Raw genomic sequence first — 20,727 nt, 5'->3', positions numbered from 1 at the left:
AATTTTGTGGGTAGTATTTAGAATTCTTGTTCTCTCAATGGTTTATGAGCTGAGGCTACAAATCTGTTTCAAACCCTGTAACAGTATTCTCATCATCATGCTTCATGGTTGTTGGGATGGGTTTAAAGTTCCTCCAATTTGCCAATGCCAGGAAGTTCTACTTGCTATCCTGAAAGCCCACTGAACCATAAAAATGGTCATGAGTAAACATGAGACAGGTAGCACAAACATATTTTTTGCCTTTTCCTCCCCCTGCCATCCATTTCATTATTGTTCATTCTTAAAATATTGACTTTAGAAAATGCAAATATGCCTTGCAGATTTTTTTGCTGTTATTCTGGAATATTTTGCAACATCCCTTTTCTTTAAATTATTGGAGTGATTTTTGTTGGCCAACCATTCCTAGGAACAATGTGTAGACTACTGGTCTTTTTTACTAATTCTTTTATATCTCTTTCTAGCCTCACTGACCTTTCCCGAGATCCCCAAAGAACCTCGTGCCAAATTATTATGCCTGTTTAAGGGCAGGATTGGCAAATAAGGTCTTGCCATGTCACCTCATTGATATGGAACACCTACAACCAACCCCCTGAAAGAGAGCTGCTTATCTAATGGCTTCAGTGTTTTTTTTCAAAAGATGTTGATTTATTGAGCTCAACAAAGACAGGACACAGCATGTTTTATGTAGGAAATTAATAGTTCTCATGGTATCAATGAAGCAGTTCAAATTACCTTATTTTGGATATACGACGCAGAGACCTAGCTCTCTGGAGAAGGCTGTAATGCTGGGAGATAGGATGACCGTTATTCAAAGTGGAGGAACTCCATTACAGCAGGGATAAATGCACCCTTGAAATACTAAATTAGGGATATCTATCTAGTTGCTAAGAGTTGTGACTTGATGGCACATGATAAATCAAGATAAATGGCAGTCGTTATTTTCTGTAAAATGCCTATTATCTACATCTATACCATATTAGGATGTGCTGAATGAAAAATGTTTGGTTTCAAGTACAAAATATAGGCTTCAGAAATCCACCAGAAACAGCCAGGTTTTTCTGAATTTTGGCTTGAAGAAAATGCAGAAGGGCATTTTAAGTATCTAGCATAAAGTGGTCCAGCTCATTCTTTTTTTCCAACTGTACTCCCAGCAGCCTCCCTATTTATTAGTTCATTTGTATCCTACCTTTATTTTTACAAATAGCTCAAGGCAGCAAACATGTCCAACACACCTTCCTCATTTTCTCACAACCATGCAGGGCTGAGAGTGACTGGTCCAAAACCACCCAGCTAGCTTTCATGGCTAAGGCAGGATTTGAACTCATAGTTGCCTGCTTTCTAGCCTGGTGCCTTAACCACTTGACCAAACTGATTCTTCTCAATTGGCCACCTAACCCTTTTCTCCCAGATTTTCCTAATATTATTTTCTTCCTTTGAACTGCCACCAACCCCAAAACATGTCTGACTACAACAGGGGTCCACAAACTTGGCAACTTTAAGACTTGTGGACTTCAACTCCCAGAATCTCCAGCCAACAACTTTTAAGTCCACAAATCTTAAAGTTGCCAAGTTTGGAGATCTCTGGACTACCACATGCATATTTCAAACATATCCCAATCCAAAATCCACCTGAAACGAGCTATCTCATTGTTTCATTTACAAGTTTATATGTGGAAAATTTCACACATTTCCAGTTGCAGAACTTTTAAGCTGGAAGGGAAAAGCCTCCCTCAACTCAGACTAAGTGCCTACATACATGTTTTATTTGGCAACAATGCAATAATTCTTTTATTTTATCTTTTCCTGAAATGCCATTACTATCCACCCTACCTTTTGATTTCCTGGCTATCTCCCTTCAAAGCATCAAGAGCTTGTAGAGATCAAGGCTGCAAAGCGATTTCTAAGTTATCAGCTCTGGCTACACATTCATATCAATCTTTGTAGTTGCTGGATTGTTTTTAAAATGTAAGGAAGTTGCCAAGTGCAAAAATAAGTCATTTCAGGTTTTAATATCTTTTCAAGGAATCACCAGTATTTTGGAGCACAAAATAGAGAGCAGCATGCCTCACTCTACTCTGGGCACTGCTGAAGCATAACACGTCGCCATGAAAATGCCTCGGTTCAATGAGTCTCAGCTTCTGCAATCACATTAACAACAAAATATGCCAGGGGGATTGACTTTGCCTCCACTGATTCTTTCTGGAGAACTTTTTTTTTACAATATCACACATTAAATGTCTGCTTCGAATATCTTCCTTAATGAAATGCAATAGATTGTTTTGGGTACAAAAGCTATCAAAATAAATTGCAAATATTTCCACTGTAGAGTGTAGAAAGTCTTTCCTAAACACTGGAAAGCCAAATAAATTTCAATTAATTTAGATCAATGGCTTCCAGAATCAGGTTATCAACTACTCCTTTATTATTATTTGTTGACAGTACAACTACTTAACATGTAAATCAATACTTACTGGTATTAAGCAATCTGCTATTAAAGCCTAACTTAACACTGATGAACAGCAACAATTCTATAAGCACAAGGCAAAACAAAGACTTTATTTGCAGTTTTATTATAAACTACAGATGAAAATCACAATACGCCAGATATTAAGCAGTCTCCTCTTTGGCAATACGGTCTTTCTTGAGTGGTCCCTGAAAAGAGGGGAAAAAATATCTCAATTTACATAGTAGATACCAGTAAGGATAAGTTTAGGTGGGGTTTTTCCTTTTTGGAAAGAGACAAAAAAACAACAACACTCCATTGAACAGCAATTAGTGAGAGTATGTTGCCACCTACTGGACACTGGATGTAGCACTGTCTGAAGTTTAGTCATGTGGTTAGTAAACTACATCTAATGTATGTTGGTTTTGGATGTATGTTGGTTTTTAAACATGCTAGATGGAGTCGTATAAAAACAACTTCAGCGACAACATTTACATAGCAAATTTAACACCTTTACACCTCCAATAGTTAAAATACTGGAAGTGTAAATTTGTTAAACTTGCCAAGGAAGGCAAGAGAATAAATTTGCTTTGGACCAAATCAACCCCCATTTAAGATCTCAAACTCATGTAGATTTGTGTCAGTGTTAAAGGCAAACTCTTAAAAATATAACTCATTTTTTTAATTTTGCACATAGCATCGAGAATCCTAATATGAGAATGGGCTTGCAAAACTGCATATATAGCTCTCAATTATTTTACTGCAATGAAAACTAGGGGAAAAGTTCAAAGAAAAAGTAGCCAACAAATAAAGTAATATTGTCTTCCCCATAATGGCTTGCAAATCAAAAAATGGAAACCCTGAATTAAGTATAACTGTAGAGTGGAGTTTTCAGGTATAGAACCACTTCTTTCCTCTTGTCACAATTTAAGTTATGCACTATCCTACAGAAATGGTAAGCCATTATGGGCATAAATTCCAGATAATCTTCATTAGAATAATGTTATAGCTTCCAATTTATATTAAATCTATATTTATCAATGGTGAAAGCAGAATTTTGAAGTCACAACTCATCTAGGTAGTAAATTTTATACAAGCCTTGATTATTATTCAGACCCTCAACAGTTACTCTATTATTTCTTTACACTGTGGAATGAATTATGCTGCAGATACAGTAGGTAAAACCATTACTTGAGGTAACAAATTGAAATGAAATAACTCTTACCATGAAAGCTTTCTTCTCTTCTGCTGTCTGGAAACGGCCATGGCCAAATTTGGAAGTGGTATCGATAAACTTCAGGGCAATCTTCTCCAAGGCGCGACGTTTGGTCTGCACAAGCAAGGACTACACGGGAAAAGTGGAAAGGATTAGAAAAAAAACTGATCAGCAGTCAATTTGGAAATCTCATTAGCCCCTATTCAAAATACAACAGTTAAATGTTACAGCAAACCTACAACTTCCACTGAACTTATCAGCCCTGTAGATCATAAGAGCTCTCCAATTCTTGGCAACAACTTCCAGAATTCTAGGTAGCGTAGCTCCTGGCTGTACATTACTGGAAATGCCAGGAATCACATTAGAAAGAGCTGGATTATATGGTACAGATGCAAACTGTATAGTAACTGCTTTCTGTTTATTTGTGTGCTCCACTCAAACCTAGTGCAAGAGGGATGTATTCAGACAGTGAGCAGCTTATTGCTTCCATGCTTAAATCAGGCTTTTTTGTTGTTGTTGCAGACTACATAACTAAGTCAGCTACTGTGTCTAGGGTGTTTCTGCAGATGGTAAATGAGTTTGGAAAATCTGACTACTTTCTGGACAAGCAGAGGAACCTCAGCAACGACCAACGCCTTTGAAACACTCACCTTGCGCAAAGTGAGAACTCTCTTCTTGGTCCCAACAACACATCCTTTCAACATAATGAAATCATTGGTAACTTCACCATAATGGACAAATCCACCCTGTGTGGTAAAGGAAGCAATATTTTAAGTTGTTTCCACTATTTAAGCCAGTTTCCCTTATTCCCAGTGAGATTCTACCAAAAACTCAATGATTTAAGTTTTTTCAAGACAAAGAATCCAGAGCAACTAATGATCAAACAAAAACTACCAAAACACATTGTACGAAAACAGGATAATAAAAATTATTATAGTGCAGATTTAACAATACTGAACATCATTCTGCTCCATTAAAGCATGGTTTATTTCCAATTTTTAAGCACAACTCACCAGAGGGTTAATGCTCTTGTCGGATTGATCATATTCTGTTGAAGCATTATTTTTGATTAGCTTGCCATCTTTGATCTGGTAACCTTGTCCAATCTTGTAGATCTAAAAAATTAATACATGGCAAAGAAGGTTGACCAATACAGACATACTTTCTGAACAGTACATACTCATTATTTGTTACCAATGCAGGTAAAAGACTATACTATTTGTTCCAAGTATTCTGTGTCTATCAGCAAATATGGAGTGAAAATGGCAAACTAAAATGCAGCTGAAAGTTATATTATCATTTGTGGACTTCTGATTAATATCCATTAGATTTTTCTGTCAACTGCCACCAAAGATTTGACGTTAGCCAAAATTTTACAGACATATACATAATTACTCTATGTAGAATTACATTTCTTCTACAGCAATTTTAACTATAAATATTTTAGTCCTTTTGATACCAAGTTACACTGTACTGCCACTCTTCAATTAATAGCTGTCTTATGCCTTTCAAATTTATGAATCCAAACCAACTCAATATGTTGGTATTCTCCCAAACCAAACAGAAGCTTTTAAAGTAGAAGTAATAGTACTTCAACTCATACTAATAGCAATGAGTACAGCCAATGCGCCAAGGGATTGTGGAAATAATGCTTTAACCTAGGTGAGCACCAACTCAAGGCTGCAAAATGTTAAAGCACACCCCCTTACCTTTTTATTGATTTCTGTACGGTGATGGTATCCCTTCTGACCAGCACGAGCCACAGAGAAGGCCACACGAGCAGGATGCCACGCACCAATACAAGCTACTTTACGTAGGCCCCTGTGCGTTTTGCGGGGCAATTTTTTTGTATGCCATCGGCTAGTGACACCTAAGAATAAGAACACAGAACTTTTCAAGTTACTCTGTTAATTACTCGTTCTTTGAGGAGAAAGTACTAAAAACAAAACTAAACTACCCAGGAAGTCGCTGCAGTTATCTTTTACTGGCCACCCTGTTCCCTTCCACCCTTCATTATGATGCTGCTCTCAGAAGGAAGGCAGCATGGAACAAACTCCTCATGGGTCTCAGGCACCGTGCCCAGTGCGTATTCCATGTCCTCATCACTGAGCAGTACTTTAGTGCAGATCACAATTTGCTCTCCATGTCACAAGGCAACATAAAGTCAAAAGTTATCCCAGAACCTACATAGCTTTGAAAAACCAGCCTCACTATACTTTTACCTAAAAACAATAGTTACCTTTGTATCCCTTGCCCTTAGTGACTCCAATGACATCTATCATTTCATCTTGGCCAAAGACAGTGGACACAGGCACCTGCTGTTCCAGCTTTCCTCGGGCCCATTCCACCTTCTCAGCGATAGTGCCACCATTCACCTGGATCTCCATCAGGTGAGATTTCTTTTGCCGGAGTGGAAGCATGCGCATCTGACGGACCAAACAGAAGCAATATTATAGTTTGTACAAGGTGCCTCGTTTTTTTATTCACCTGTGAATTTTTCCCACCATCAGATTAACATCTTCAATGAAATCATCCAAAGATAAATGATTGATTGTTCTCAGAATAGGCCACACCCGAGGCCCCGTGTGCTAAGAAGCAACAATAAAAAAGCACCAGCATTCCCAACTACTTTTCCTTGCCAAAATCGATAAAGTTTGTTTATAAGCAAGACCCAGATGATAACAGGCAGAAGAATAAGCAACAAAAAAGATCATGTGAAATACTCAACAAAATTGGAACCCTTCAGGGAAGTCAAATAACATTTTACAATGAAATGTTCAGTACGACCATTTAGTTACTATGGAATACATGGCAACTGTGTTTTGCGAAGTGTTGAGTAATATTAGAAGTTAACCAGCTTATAATTTAATAATAGCAATAACATCAGCAAGTCCTTGGATAAGACTTCAGTGATGGTAAATCCATGTGTGGAAGGAAACCAGGAAAGTACTCACCTGAGTGTGGGCAATGACCCTGATGACCTGGCAATACTTCTTCATGCTGTTGAAGTCTTTCTCCAGCTGTTTCTTGCCTTCCTCATCCTGCCACTTCTTGCAGTACTTGGTAAAGGCCTTCTTCTTGGACTTATGCCTTCAAGGAGCAGAGCAGAGGGGGATTGGCACAGTCCTTCATCAGCCCACCCAAGGAGGTGGCTTGAGTGGAAGAAACCGCCAGGGGGATTGAATAGGCTCATTGCCAGCTTCTAAGGAGTCTTTTCCACCGGCAAGCGGAGCCTGGAGCTCATCAGACATTGGCCAACCTGCCAATGCTGAGCGGAGCTGCCACAAATGCCAAAGAACATTAATATGTTCAGAAATAATCCTGTTTTACATTACATGTCAGGTTCACGTTAACATGAACTTCCTTACATGTATAGGTGGGTGTTGCACTTCATATGCAAGACTCTAAATGTGCTAGTGAAAATAATTTCCTGAATCATCACTCCTTTGCCAATTATATATGGAAGAAATCAGAGAATGTCAGAAATTCTTAAACTACACCACCCTGAAATCACTTTGATGATGGAAACTACACTCAGTACACTCGACAATCAGCAACAAATGCCAAAGGCAATTCCTTATGTCCGCCCGTCGAGAAAATCATCATGTGTAGTGCAGATGTTTCATTTCTAAATCTTAATAGGAACAGACCCTTCAATATAGTTTTCAGTGCTCCAATTCCAGATTCAGATTGTGTAACCCCTGCCAGAAGTATCATATAGCCAAATCTAATAAACTTTATACTTTCCCACATAGGAAAATTCAGTTATCATACCAGTTCTTGTAGAAACGACGCTTGCACTCATCACTGATGTGTTCCGCAAACACAGTCTTGAAGGTGCGAAGGCCACGGGGAGTTTGCACATAGCCAACAATCCCAACAATGACCATAGGCGGGGTTTCCACCACAGTAACTGCTTCTACAACTTCTTTCTTGTTCACCTCTGTGAATCAAATGTTACAGAAGTCATCCTTAAAGCACCCATTTTGTTTTCTTATAATTAATGGAAAATGCAAAAGGCTACACCCAGAAAATAATCTAATCTTTCAGTTCTGCAAGTTAAATTATTTTATTTATAAGATTTAGACTGCCCATGTTAACTTAAACACCTTAGCCAAGACTACCATGGGAAACTCAAAAGGGTTTAAAAGAGGTTTTCTTATACCTATACAAAAGTCAAACCATTACACAATCAGAAAGAGAAGATGAACGTAAGTCAGACTTTCCAACTGTACTTAAACTGCAGCCTGACCGGCTAAGCAACTGTAGTCTAACTAGTCTACACCAGAAAGATAAGTAGTTTTGATGCTACATCTTAATCATATACATCTTAAGCACTAGTGGCAAGCACCAGTTTCACTCCCTCCCCCCCATAATCCACAAAGTAAAGAAATACTTACTGGACCCAACTCTATCCACTTCTCGGACAATGTGGGTCATGCCCGCCTTGTATCCAAGAAATGCAGTGAGATGGATAGGCTGGCTAACATCATCTTTAGGAAAGCTCTTCACTTTTCCTCGATGGCGAGAACTGCGCTTACGTGGCAGAAAGCCCAAAGAGCCATGCCTGGGAGCTGAAAATTTGCGGTGCGACTAGAAAAAAAAAATATATATATTTTTCTCATAAGAGTATCTTGAATGAGTTATTTCAAATTATTGACCCCTTTTAAGCAGAAAACAAACCTCCACTGAATAAGACAATTATATTCCACTCATAACAATCCTTCTAAAACAATTTAAGATTTGAGGCATAAAGCAACATAAACATTAGGCTCCCAGGACTGTTACTACCCCATAAAGAAAGTTTATATATTTTACTTCAAAAGACTCACTTTTCCTATCAATTATTCTGATTAGGTATATGTCTTGAGAAAAAGGCCAAGTTGGCTTTACTATGTTTTCCCCTATACCCTTTTAAATAGCATTAGAGGAATTTGGAAACGTTTACTTTTGGTGGACAAGAATTGCATGCATACAAATGCTTCTCTTATAGTCTGTTTTTCTCATCCCTACGAAGAGATTATATGGATAACTTTAGAATCATAATCACATTCAAAATTGAGACTTCCCCCCCCCATGTGCTACAATTCTATTGGAAGAAAAACAGATAATCCTACAGGAGTTTTACATATTTAATCATTCTAAAAGACAGTGACTTAACTAACACTTGGGCAAGTACTTTACTGGGACTTTGGCCATGCAAATGATATCCCATCATGGCACAGCATTGCAAATAATATTCATACAACTGTAATAAAACTTTATTCTATAACTACTAATCCCATCCATTAATAGGCAGATTCAGTAAACACAGAAATCACCTTATTCCTTTATAAAGTCCTGCGACTCACTTTCCACGTGGCCTTGGTAAATAAGCCAGGCCCTAATCTGAATAGCTGCTGATGCATTGTATCCTGAATAACTAGGCCAGGTCCCTCAAATAATCCAGCCCGCCTCCATAAAGGAACGTCTTAATTTAAATCCTCAATTCTGTGCGTGTAAAGGAAGAAAGAACTAACTAGGCCAACTCTTAGAATCTTAACAGGCCCGGGTCTCTCATCCAATGATGACATAAGGACTCCCAAAATACTTATCCGGGTACCTTTGATCAAATATAAGTAAGAAAAACCTGACTTTTTACACGTGAGAGACACCCTCGAAAGCGATGGCAGTAGATTGCATACCGCAGGCCCCGCTCAAAAACCTACCATTTTCTCTCCGAGCCGACGCAGAAGGGAAGACAAAGGTTGCGCATGCGCTATTTATCTCCTTTTCGCGGGGAGGTGCGGCGAAACGCCTTTCTGGGCTGTTACGCATGCGCCTTTCAAGTCCTTCGTACGCGTGCATAGGAAATGTCGCGAGGAGGGTAGAAGGAAGTGATACCATTGCAGGTGGGGCGGGACTCCGGGTGTCGATAGAGCTTCAATTAAGCGGAAGACGGATTTGCAAAGCTAAGGGTCGATTAGAAATGTGTAATTCATACTAAAGTTGAAGTTGGAATTGCTTGTGAATGAACGTACCTTCAGAATCAAGCTCTTAGAAAATCATGTCTTGGTCTTAATCGTGCGATGCAGCAATGGCTGTCCAAGACAGTTCCAGTTTCTCATATGATCCCTTGGAAAAATTAATTGTCCATCCCTGATCTAGCTCAACAAAAAGTTCCAAGATCCAGCCCAAACTTGTAAGCTCACTTATTTGGAAGGCCCTCTTTGATGGCCTTCTACGTTAGTAGCATTTTAGTTTCAAAGATATACAATATTTGGGCTTGCTTTCGTTAGCTATGTAGAAGCAGAGTACACAACCCTCTAAACTTAAACAGTTTTTAAAATCTAAATATCTAAGCTTGTATAAACTCTTGATTATTTCAAAGTCTTACTCTTATGTGCACTCACCAAAATCTCTGTGAAGCATGTTTTTTTAAAACAAAACGTCAGTTTTAAAGCAAGATGTTACATAGAGATATGGAATATATAATGCATAAGAAAACTACATGGATTGTATGTCCTCTGTAATATGTTAAAAAAGAATATCAATGAAAATTAGCATTAATTTATCTCGGTAACTTCCATAACTAAATAACAAATGAATCAAGTTTATTTAAGGCAGTTCTATATGTACACACACACACACAATTTTCTTTTAAATTACTATCATTTTTTAAGCTTGTAATTTTAAAAAATGGAAACAATCCAAGATTTCCTGAAGAACTGGGCACAAATATTCACAGAGAACAAGACGGGAGAATGAAAATACTGTTGAGATGAAGAAGGACTGGAGAGTCAGAAGATGCGGTTGAGCCTTTGTATTGTCTTATATTGACCTGAGATTAATGGGTCTGTTTTTACCTTGGCTGATGTTCCTAGGTGTGGGTTTTTTTCTCCCTGTTTTTTATGCTTTTATAGTTTACATTATTGGTTCCCCAGGATCATGACTTTGAGGTGGGTAGCCACATAAATTGAAATGATAAAGTTATTTAAAAATCAAAATTAAATATTTCCTGTCAATATTCTGTTAAACTATCACATAACCTAGAATTCATTTTAACGTTCTACTACCATAGTTTCTCAAGTGCCCATTGTACTTTGTAACTATATCTTCTTCTCAGTTTCCTAGCCACCCATATCTTCCCCCTTTAAAGAGGTGAAAAAAAAACCATGCATCATGTTCAATGGTTATTTTTAAGACTGATGTCATAAAATGCCTGGAGTTCAACTTGGCAAGCCTACTTCAGTATGCCCATATTTGGTTCTCTTTCTGATGTAACTAACTGCTTGTTGTGATGAGATTAGTTACGTAGAAGGAATCTGAAAACAGATGCAAAGGGAAGGGAAGAAATTTGTGCTGGAGTGAGTGTGGCCTTACATATCAGGTGCCCAACTTAACAACATGTTGGGCAATAAAGGATGTGCAGTTTACCAGCCTTATGGAAAGCAAATTATAACTCAGAGAGCAGAACAATCCTTATGGCTTCCCCAAGCCCAGCTCATGGTACTTTGCTTCTTGATATATTCTTTTTTTGTAAAACTGTACAAGATGTTGCTGTATCCTCTGGCCACAGTAGGGAGGCTGATCTTCTATTGGATCACTGTCCATGTGACAGCAATTGTCATTCTGTGTCACTTCAGCCAAAAGATGTCAAGTACAGTGTGTTGCATTCTGCTTAGGGAGCTCTGGAAAGATGTGCTAGCCCCAATAGTCCGGATCCTGTGGTGCTTCCAGGCAGTAATAAAGAACTTGTGCTTTTATTGGGCCAATACTTTTAAATATTATGCTGCCAAATGGACTCTAGGACTGCTGTATGTACTCCTGAAACAAAGAATGTTGCCAGGCACTTCATCTACAGAACAACAACTTTACCACTCTGTGCACAATTCTCCCAAGGAAAACAGTGAATTTTATCAGATAATGCTACGACCAGTCATGAAGCAAATTGTGACTTCTCTCTTCCTGGGATTCTTGGATGGAGTTCAAGAAGCTGCTTTCTTGTCATTAGGAATATTGAAATATGCACTGACCCAACTTTTTAGCTACATCAAGCCCATACAGCATTCAACCCACAACAAGGACATTTTAGGTGATATTACCTGTGTCCTTCCACGTATCCATGTTCCCTTGTGCACCCGTTTTAAAGGCCCTGCTACTTCTATTCTTAAAGACATACCCCAGCATTTTTACGTGCTAAAATTTGTTGTGTCCACAGAGCACATAGTCAGTGGACCAGGCAAATATGGTTTAGATACCACCAATATTCCTCTGCATGAAAGGTTTCAGAACAACAAAATGAAGAACGGGTTTTCTTCCATGCAAAAAACAGATACAATCGTGAAGCGAATGAAGGTGGCTTGTATGGTCTTCATTGCACTCTACCTTTCCATGTTCTCCAGTGTTATAAAGATTATCAGATAAAAGAAGTGAAGGTTGTTATATGCTGACATTTTTAATGCCTTGGCACTTGCACTGTGGTGTTCCCAATTATATGGAGATGCATGCATGCTTTTAGCATACAACTGCAAAAGAATCTCATGTATTTTGCTAATATAGTGTAGTAGGAACAAATAACTAGACTATAAACTTTGCTATGTAGAATTTTCAAGAGGGATCTGAGGGCAAAATTGTGCTTTAAGAATTAAGCTTCTAGATGTTTCCATTCTTAATGGCATATTAATATGGAGTAATTTAATTTTTAAATGAAAATTGTCTACATGCGAAACTAATTCACAATACACAAATGAATAGGGTTTTTTTGTTTTAGTTTGCTGTATTGTTCAAACTTTTTGAATTCCTTGATAATTTTTATAATGTTATGTACTGGGTGGCATGAAGTGTGGGCCTTGTGTTTTGTGGATTGTTAAGCAAACCATAGTTTACTGACCATACAAGCACAGACCTTGATAGGATTTATGCACTGCACTAACCTATTAACGTAGCTTATTTGCAGTTTATGTGAATTCCAGCTTCCCCCTCTTCCAAATCCCAACTGACAATTCATACTTTTTTGTAAGGTTACTTATGTGATTAAAATTCTAACTGGATATTTAGCATGTTTTAAGTTTAGAGGAGTGTGAGAAAGAGGGGAAAATCAAGTTTAGAATGAAACATGAGTGAAGCAGTTAGAGCAACAGAGTATCATCCTACATTATAAAATAAAATTGTAACAACATCATCACATTATCATTCTTTATTATAAAATCCAGTGTACAGAACTAATGTGGCATTTATCAGCAGTATCCCTAATTGTTATTCAATATAAATGTTACCCAATGATTGAAATATAAATGTTACCCAAGGTTGTTTTTTTTCTATAAGTCATTGCATATTATTCTGGCTAAGTAGATCAGTGTAAACTTGAACAGGTATTGATAGATAGTGGCCAACAGATAGTGATTAATTCAAGACTATTAGGATTTTCTGTTTCACAGCCATTTTTTTCCAGCCTAAGTTCACAATTCCATTACTCAACATTCTTATAGTGCACATTTATATATTTTGTAGTATAGTACTACAAGTTGGCTGGAAATTCAGGAAGAGGTACAATTCATTTGGAGAATATTAGGTTGAGGAACATTGCTTTATAATGAACATAATTTTGATATCTATTGCTGTACATGGCAAAGATTAAGGGTGTTATTTTCATTAATACTCACATACTTGGTGTAATATATTCTTATTTGCCAAATGCAGGTCAGCAACCTTTTTGGGTCAGCATGTACAGCATGGATTTAACAAAATGTATACATTGCATAAAGTCACAGTAGCATTTTGGAAGTTTAACGTGTTATAAACCCAGTCCACTGGGACTTTCTGAACAAACAGCAGGGAACTAAAGTATGGCTTTTCAATATGAATGATCTCAGACTATTTTGTAGAGACTTTTACAAAATTATTTATGTGAACAAGTTTTCCTATATAAGTGGGCATTATTTAAAAAAAAAGTAGGCTGATCCACAATTGCTCATTTCTATTGTGCAAGCCTAACAACATAGTCCTGAATGTCCTGATTTTGTAATTAAATATTAAATTCACAGCACAGGTCTACATTGGAAAAAAATCTTAATTAACTCCTTACTTACCTCTTTGTTATTAATAAGACTTGGATCAGTGCCTCCAGTTGTTAAATAGGAAAATATTTCAGACCATGGCTTACAATATGGGCTGATGTTGGAGCACATGTCAAGAATAAATGTGCCACCTTCTATTGGCTCGGATAAAGTTTTTCCTGGTGTAGATGTGGTTAAAAGCAATTATAATGGAAAATAGAGGGACAAAGCATGCACAAATTAACAGTTCTATTTGACAGGCAGCCTGTTTTTTTTTCCTATGGATATAGAATACATTTAACAGAGTTCATAAATAAAACTATGCTTAAAAAGCTAATCACAGTTTGGATTGTTCTATATGTATATTCGTTTTCAGAATGAGATAGTTAAGAGTGATAGACTGTTTCTTGCAACTTTCTTTTTTTTTAAACTGGCAAGCAAGTTTAATACTGTTTAGATTTTTAAAAAACTTTGTTATATTTTTATATTATTTTCCCCCTCTCTTTCCTTCTTTTTTCCTCTCATTCCTCCTTTTTTCAAATATCGATATTTTAAGGGAATTTTTTTTCCTTTAAATTAATTTATCACAATTTGTAAATTATTTCACAATTTTACTATATTCTCCATATTGTATTACATGCATCTCTTTTTTTTAAATAAAGTTTTATTAAGTTTTAACAAAACAAATAAAACATCTTATTTGAGTACAGCATGGTTCTGGGTTATCACATTTCCATACAGACACAATTTCATATGCATATTCATCTTACATATCCAACTTCATATCTTATTACTCTTTTTCCAACTTCTCACTATTTCTCCCTTCTCTTAATTTTCTTTTATGGTTATCTCATTTTCTTCTTGTTTAATTGTATTTCTTTTATCTAAATTACTGTATCTTTTTATTCATTATACTTATACTTTCGTCTGTCTTATAATTTCATTATGTTCTCTTCCAACATTCTTAAAAAGCAAAATTCCCTCTATGATTGCAAATTGGAGTACAACACCTTTAAGCCTTATTGTTATTATCATACAAAATCTCATTAAACATTAAATTTGAGTATTCTAAAATTATAACATTCAAATTTCTAATATATATTTTATATCATGTAAATATCATCATTCAGACTCTGCTTGGAACTTCCCCTTAAAAATGTAAAAAGAAAAATTCTAAAAACATAGCAAAAACAATATGTATGTATGTATGTAAACATTATTGAACAAAATAGTTATTTAAATTCATTCTAGTACTGGTATGAGCCTTGTAAATCTTTCATGTTTCTTTTCAATATTTATCAATCTTTGAGAGCAGTTGAAATGTTTCCCTCCCTTCTTCATTATTACTTAACTGTTAATAAGCATACCATTGGATAGTCATACAGTTTTATCTTATAAGTTATTTACTATTAATAAGCAAAATAATTATTCAAATTCATTCTAGTAATTGGTATAAATTTCTTTATAAATCTTTCACATTTCTTTTCAATATTTTATCAATCTTTAGAAACAATTACAATGTTTCTCTCTCTTCTTTAGCATTGCATTAATTATAAACAAACATACCATTACATAACAGTACAATTTTATCTCATAAATTATTTCATTTCTAACTCATTACAGTATTCTACTGTCATAACACTATCTTTTGTACCTTTCCTCTCTTTTAACTTAATTTAGCCATTGTCTCTGTGTTTTCTAGCTGAGCAAATACCTCTAATCCTAGTACGTTTCCCCTTTTTCTTTATTTCCTGCTTTTGTCCCTCATGAGTTCTTTCCCTTTCTGTCTTCCCCCCTTTTTCTCATCCCTTTTTTTATACCTTTCTCTCTCTAATTTTCCCTTCTGTGGTTTTCTTTTCTGCTTCTCCTTGCTGTTATACTTCCTTTTCAGACTATTTTTCTTTTTGGCTGTTCCCTTTGATCTCAAACTTTTAATTCTTTCCCCCCTTTTCCCCCTTATTACCACACTTTGCATTATTTGAACATTGAAAATGGCTTCTTCTTTGTCCCGCCCTTCTTCTTGCTCTTGAAGCTTTCCCTTTTGCTTTTCATAGTTCAGGATCTCCATTTCAAGAAATTCAAATACGAAGCCAAAGGATCTTCCTCCCCTTTCTGCATCTTCTTTCTGTTTTTTAAGACTCATCTTCAATTCCTCCAGGAGTGATGCCATTTTAAACAGTTTTGAACAACCACCCGATTGACTTTAAGTAAAAACAAAAAAAGAAAGAAAAAACCAATGCCAAAAACTTTTTTTATATATATCACCAAATGATCCCAGACTGTTCCTTCTTGTTTCTTTCCTTTACTTTTCTTTGCCATGGGTTACTGTATCTTTTAATAAGGTTTCAGTTACAATGTATCCTCAGGAGTCTTTTCAAAGTTTCGCTGTTAATCCTCTTTATTTTTCCAGATGGCACTTCATTTTTTCATTATTCCAAGTTCCACCCTTTTGCCTCCACTCTTCTCCTTTTTAGGGTTTTAAAATGACCAAAGAAAAAATCTTTATTCTCCTTTTGGTACTTAAATTTCAGCTTAAAGTTGGTTATTAATGTCAAAGTAAATTAATATAAATTTCTTTCCATACCATTTGCAGTTGTCAATATAAAGGTAAAAAAAGGGTTTTTAACCTCCTTTTCTCTCTCCTTCGCCGCTTAAAAGTCTTCTTTCAGAAGTATCCCTCTAAGTATTTTTAGATTCAGGGTACCTTGCTTAGATGTTCTCTGTTGTTTAGCCCAGTCTGTCCTGCTTTCCTCTTTGTCTTCCTCCTGCACAATCTTATCTAGTCAGGTTCTTCTTTGAGGTGGCCATTTCTGACCACCGCTGCAACCGCCTTCAGGAAAGGGAGTTTAGTCCAGCCAAGGAGGAGAGATATGGCTCCCCTCCACTCAGCTAGCAATCTCCCCCCTCTTCACCACCTCTACGGGGTGGCTTCAGCCTCAAATCCAAAGGATCAGGGCGCTCCAGCAGCGAGCAGGGATTGACACTGCGCATGATCGCAGATTTCAGTCTATCGCTGAAGAAACACAAACCGGAAGCCCCTGTTTCTTGCAACTTTCTGACACTGCTGTTGCTTTGTAAATCAAACAGTGACTGAATGACAAATCAGACTGTTTTGTTTTAGTTTTGCAACTTGGCAAGTTTTGCAACTTTCTCAGCAATTTTATCTAGGAAAAAATATCTTGTTTTAATGAAAAATCATCTAGATAAAGTAATCAGAGTTTCCTAAAGGTACCATGTATTTATTTGCATTTCTGTGGCTGTTCCCAACAATCCTGAGTTTTAGCTAATATAAATTCTCATTATTTTAAAGATTCTGGAAGGCTGGAAACAAACTATTTACTCTAATTGTAAAAGATAAACTCATTTCAGTTTAATGCAGCATGACCAATTGACTAACTGGTTTTTCCATTCTAATTCCTCAGCAAATAATTGCTGAACTGAATGATGAAAACAAAATTATGCAAAACACCGCTGAGCCAAGTTCAGCCTGTTCTGTTACGTATGGTTACATATTGGCCAGTCTCTGCCATCACTGATGTTGAAAATGAACAAATATATACAATGCCAGTATGCTTCTAGAAATGATTTTACTAGTTTTGTTGCCATAGTTATTTTAAATTTGGTAAAAGGTATCTGCTATTTTCCTGACAGCTGCTTAGTGATTGCCCCATCTAAAAATTCTGCAAGAAGCAAAAGTTACAAATCTCTAATGCTGCATATCATGAAATAAGCCCTGCTGCTGCAGGAGTTATTTTGGATCACAATATCAGGTAAAAAGCCACAGAAATTAAGAAGCAATTCTTCCCAAACTTTTCACAGTAAATATAACCTACAACTGGATATTTATTTATTTGTCAATCGCTTACAATAGGTGCAAGTATAAAAATGAGTAAGAATACAGGAAATATGTACGAATAAATGGGGAAAATAGGACCGGGACGGTAGGCATGATGGTGCACTTATGCACACCCCTTACAGATCTCTTAGGGATGGGGTAAGGTCAATAGTGGTTAGCTTGAGGTTAAAGGAGTGGGGGTTAGAGGATGTAACAACAGAGTCAGGTAGTGCATTCCAGGCATTGACCACTCTGTTGCCGAAGTTGTACTTTCTGCAATCGAGTTTGAAGCAATTTGCATTGAGTTTGTATCTGTTGTGTCCTCTTGTATTGTTGTGGTTGAAGCTGAAGTAGTCATTGACTGGTAGGGCATTGTAGCAGATAATTTTGTGTGCCACACTTAAGTCTAACCATAGGTGGCGTAGTTCAAGGTTGTCCAAGCTCAAAATCTCAAGCCTGGTGATATAGGGTATTTTGTTGCAAGCAGAAGAGTGTAATATTCTGGTGAAATACTTCTGGACTCGCTCAATTATACAGTGCGGATTCCAGACTGAAGAGCTGTATTCGAGTATTGGTCTGGCAAAAGTTTTATATGCTCTAGTTAGCAATTCGATATTTCTGGAGGGGAAGCTTAGTAAGATTAGATTTACAACTCTTAATGCCTTTTTGGCAATGCTGTTACAGTGAGCTCTGGTGCTTAGGTCATTTGATGAGAACTCCAAGGTCTATGACAGAGTGTGAGGATCATCAACGAAGTCATATCTGCCTATTTGTATTTGGTGTACTGATATTTTTTACCAATGTGTAGGACAGAGCATTTGTTGGTCAAGATTTGGAGTTGCCAATTGTTTGACCATTCAGACATATCATCAAGATCGCTTTGAAGGACAGTAGCATTGGTGGTGGTGTCGAATAGTTTTACGTCATCCGCAAAGAGGAAAACAAAATTATTTCCAGTCAGATATTTTGCCTCTCACCCAAGGAACTTCAGTTCTTCAAGGAAAAACAATTTCAATTTCTTCAGTTCTTCAAGGAAAAAGAAAGAAAGTCCAGTTGCCTTTTGAAAAAGCACCTTTGGGACAACCATGATCTGGATGACCAAGAATCTCCATAGACTGCAACTGGATACCTTTCTTAGAAATACCTAAAGTGACACAAAAGGTACCTTTTCAAGTTCTCCCAAGCTCTCCCACGAGCCAATTGCTATAAAAATAGTACACAAGGAAAAAGTAAGAAAGTTCCATTTAACCCAGGAGGTCTCTACGTCTCGTGTCTCTTGTTTTGGTAACATAGAAGCAAGAGCGCATGTTTAATCGTGAGCTTCACGAAGACCAGCGCAGACCTTATTCGCTTCTATCCCGAAGAAAGCCCCTCTGCCTTCACTAGGTTACGTAAACTACGTACTGCTGTATCGGGGGGAATAAAGTAGGGCTGCGGACCCGAAACCGCCCCGTGAAAGAAGACCGCATTCCCTGGAAAGGCCTTCACGGCCGAGGGAAGCGGAGCTCCGCAGCGTCCTTCGCCCCTCGCCCCCCCCTTCCAAGTTGCTAGGATGGCGGGTGCACGTAAGCGCTTGCCGTCACCAGGACTGGCGGCCGCCCCTCGATTGCTGCGGGTCGGGAGCGCGCCTGGCTCCCTTTGGCAACCCTGTATGTACCGTATGGAGGTTGCTTTTCTCCCCCGGCCTTAGTTGTCGCCCGCGAGTTTCTCTCCCTTCAGCTCGGCAAGTCAGGCCCGGGAGCAAGAGGGGAGGGCGGGGCCGTCGGGCAGAACTAACTCCCAACCAGAACCTCCCGGCCTCGCGCGCGGCTCCACCGTCCCCTCCGCTGACAACCGCTGCCTCCTTTCTGCGGGCTGAGCTCTCGGATGCTGGACGGCGCTGCCTGGGTTCTGCCCTCTCGCTGAGCATCCGTCTGTCCCCGGCGCCGTCAACTTTGATCGCCGAGGGATAAAAGCTTGAGAGAGGGAAAGGCAGCTCGGCAAGTCTTGCCAGCGGGGCTGCTCCGAGGATGGAACCGGCCGCGTACGGAGCTGGCAAAGCCGGGGGCGCCTTTGACCCCCAGACCTTCATCCGGCAACCTCACACGATCCTCCGGATAGTTTCTTGGGTAAGGAGGCGCTCCTGGAGGCCGTCAGGTTAGGAAGGCAGGCAGGCTGAGCTTTCTGGATCTTTCCGAAGCAATGGGAGCTTTTAGCCCAGCGCGGTCAAAGCCACCTGGACGCTTGGAAATTCTCCTCCAAAATGTGGCATAGAATGGCTCGTTGGCGAAGAGCCGGGCTGGGTGCAAATGTAAGCAAAGCTGACCTTAAGGTTTAAGAGGGAGCCGCTCGAGCAGGAGCCACTGACACTTAGTGGGCTTTTTAAAAAAAAGCCGTGTCCTTTTTCACGTGGGCCGGCACGAAGCACATTATGGAGGCGATTAGGGATGCCCGGTGGGGCTGGCTTGGATTGCAAAGGCCACCGACTGGCTCGATCGCCTTCCTCTTGAAGAGCCTGCAGGGCAAACAGGAGCTCTGGGATTTGAGCCAGCGGCAGAATTTAGACGGCGCTCGGTGACCTTTAAGATGGGAGGGAGGAGCGGGATCACCTTCCAGCTCGGGCCGCTGCCTCCTTTTCTGCTTTCTGTCGTTTCTGCGGTGCAGCCCCCTAGCAAGGGTTGTTTTGGCTGGGTGCAATGTATGTAAACGGATACTCTGTGTTATGCAGCAAGTGGTAAGAAGGGTGAAAAACAGCACAACGATTCGGTCCCCCTCTTCTTCCCATCGCCTAGGTAGAGAAATGATTTTGTATGTGGGAGAGAAAATGGCAAAACTTTTATTTCTTTTGAATGTTGGGATCTGTCCTTTGGCTTTCTCAAAAACGTTTTGAAAGAGGTGATTTAACTGGTTTCCCCCACCCTTCATGCTGACACCACTATTAATTTTCTTCAAAATAAGAAAACAGAAGTTTTAAATAAGAAAGAGCTAGCAAAGAAAGCTGCAGTGGAGAGTGGAAAGTTGGAGTGGAGAATTAAGAGATAATGGTGAATTTTCTGTTGTCTGTGAACCCCATCCTCAATGTTTCAGTTTCCTGTTTTTCTTTTCAACATTTGCAAGGAGGATTGGGATAAGGAACTGAGGAGGGGGGATATATATGAGGGGTGAAAATGTGTGTAATTCTCCAAATCCTCAGTTCCCTTAGCTTCAGTTTAAATAC

General features: G+C 38.4%; 2 protein-coding genes and 2 non-coding genes across 5 annotated transcripts in view; 1 reads left to right on the top strand and 3 right to left on the bottom strand.

Moving 5' to 3' along the window:
• Nucleotides 1-2,535: 2,535 nt before the first annotated feature.
• Nucleotides 2,536-9,492, bottom strand: RPL3 (ribosomal protein L3). The gene is made up of 10 exons (XM_026696482.2): nucleotides 9,368-9,492; nucleotides 8,060-8,252; nucleotides 7,434-7,602; nucleotides 6,614-6,749; nucleotides 5,899-6,085; nucleotides 5,369-5,529; nucleotides 4,673-4,774; nucleotides 4,310-4,405; nucleotides 3,669-3,788; nucleotides 2,536-2,652 (listed from the first exon to the last, which is right to left on the bottom strand). The coding sequence occupies exons 1-10, from the start codon at nucleotides 9,368-9,370 to the stop codon at nucleotides 2,608-2,610; spliced, it is 1,212 nt and encodes a 403-aa protein (XP_026552267.1). The 5' UTR covers nucleotides 9,371-9,492; the 3' UTR covers nucleotides 2,536-2,607.
• Nucleotides 5,680-5,773, bottom strand: LOC113438281 (small nucleolar RNA U83B). The gene has a single exon (XR_003374361.1). It is a non-coding gene; the product is annotated as a small nucleolar RNA U83B (small nucleolar RNA).
• On the bottom strand, nucleotides 6,750-6,797 carry LOC113438284 (small nucleolar RNA U82P). The gene has a single exon (XR_003374362.1). It is a non-coding gene; the product is annotated as a small nucleolar RNA U82P (small nucleolar RNA).
• Nucleotides 9,493-19,377: 9,885 nt separating the features above from the next.
• SYNGR1 (synaptogyrin 1) overlaps nucleotides 19,378-20,727 on the top strand; it is a 28,596-nt gene continuing 27,246 nt past the window's right edge. For both annotated transcript variants that reach the window (XM_026696507.2, XM_026696516.2), the window contains exon 1: nucleotides 19,378-19,639. In XM_026696507.2, the coding sequence (XP_026552292.1) occupies nucleotides 19,541-19,639 (99 nt within the window). In that variant the 5' untranslated portion in view covers nucleotides 19,378-19,540. The remainder of the gene's footprint in view (nucleotides 19,640-20,727) is intronic.

This window comes from Pseudonaja textilis, chromosome 5, assembly GCF_049901715.1.
Source record: "Pseudonaja textilis isolate UNSWEBS1 chromosome 5, rPseTex1.2, whole genome shotgun sequence".
NCBI classification, from domain to species: Eukaryota; Metazoa; Chordata; class Lepidosauria; order Squamata; family Elapidae; genus Pseudonaja; species Pseudonaja textilis.
The sequence above is the reverse complement of the archived record's forward strand: the minus strand, read 5'-3'. Positions and strand labels throughout refer to the sequence as shown.

What these genes read in the sequence shown, in the direction of transcription:
- RPL3 (XM_026696482.2), bottom strand. An exon ending in AGTGGATAGAGTTGGGTCCA is followed by an intron (nt 7,603 to 8,059) that starts GTAAGTATTTCT and finishes TTTGATTCACAG; the next exon opens with AGGTGAACAAGAAAGAAGTT. An exon ending in ACAAGAGCATTAACCCTCTG is followed by an intron (nt 4,406 to 4,672) that starts GTGAGTTGTGCT and finishes TTTACCACACAG; the next exon opens with GGTGGATTTGTCCATTATGG.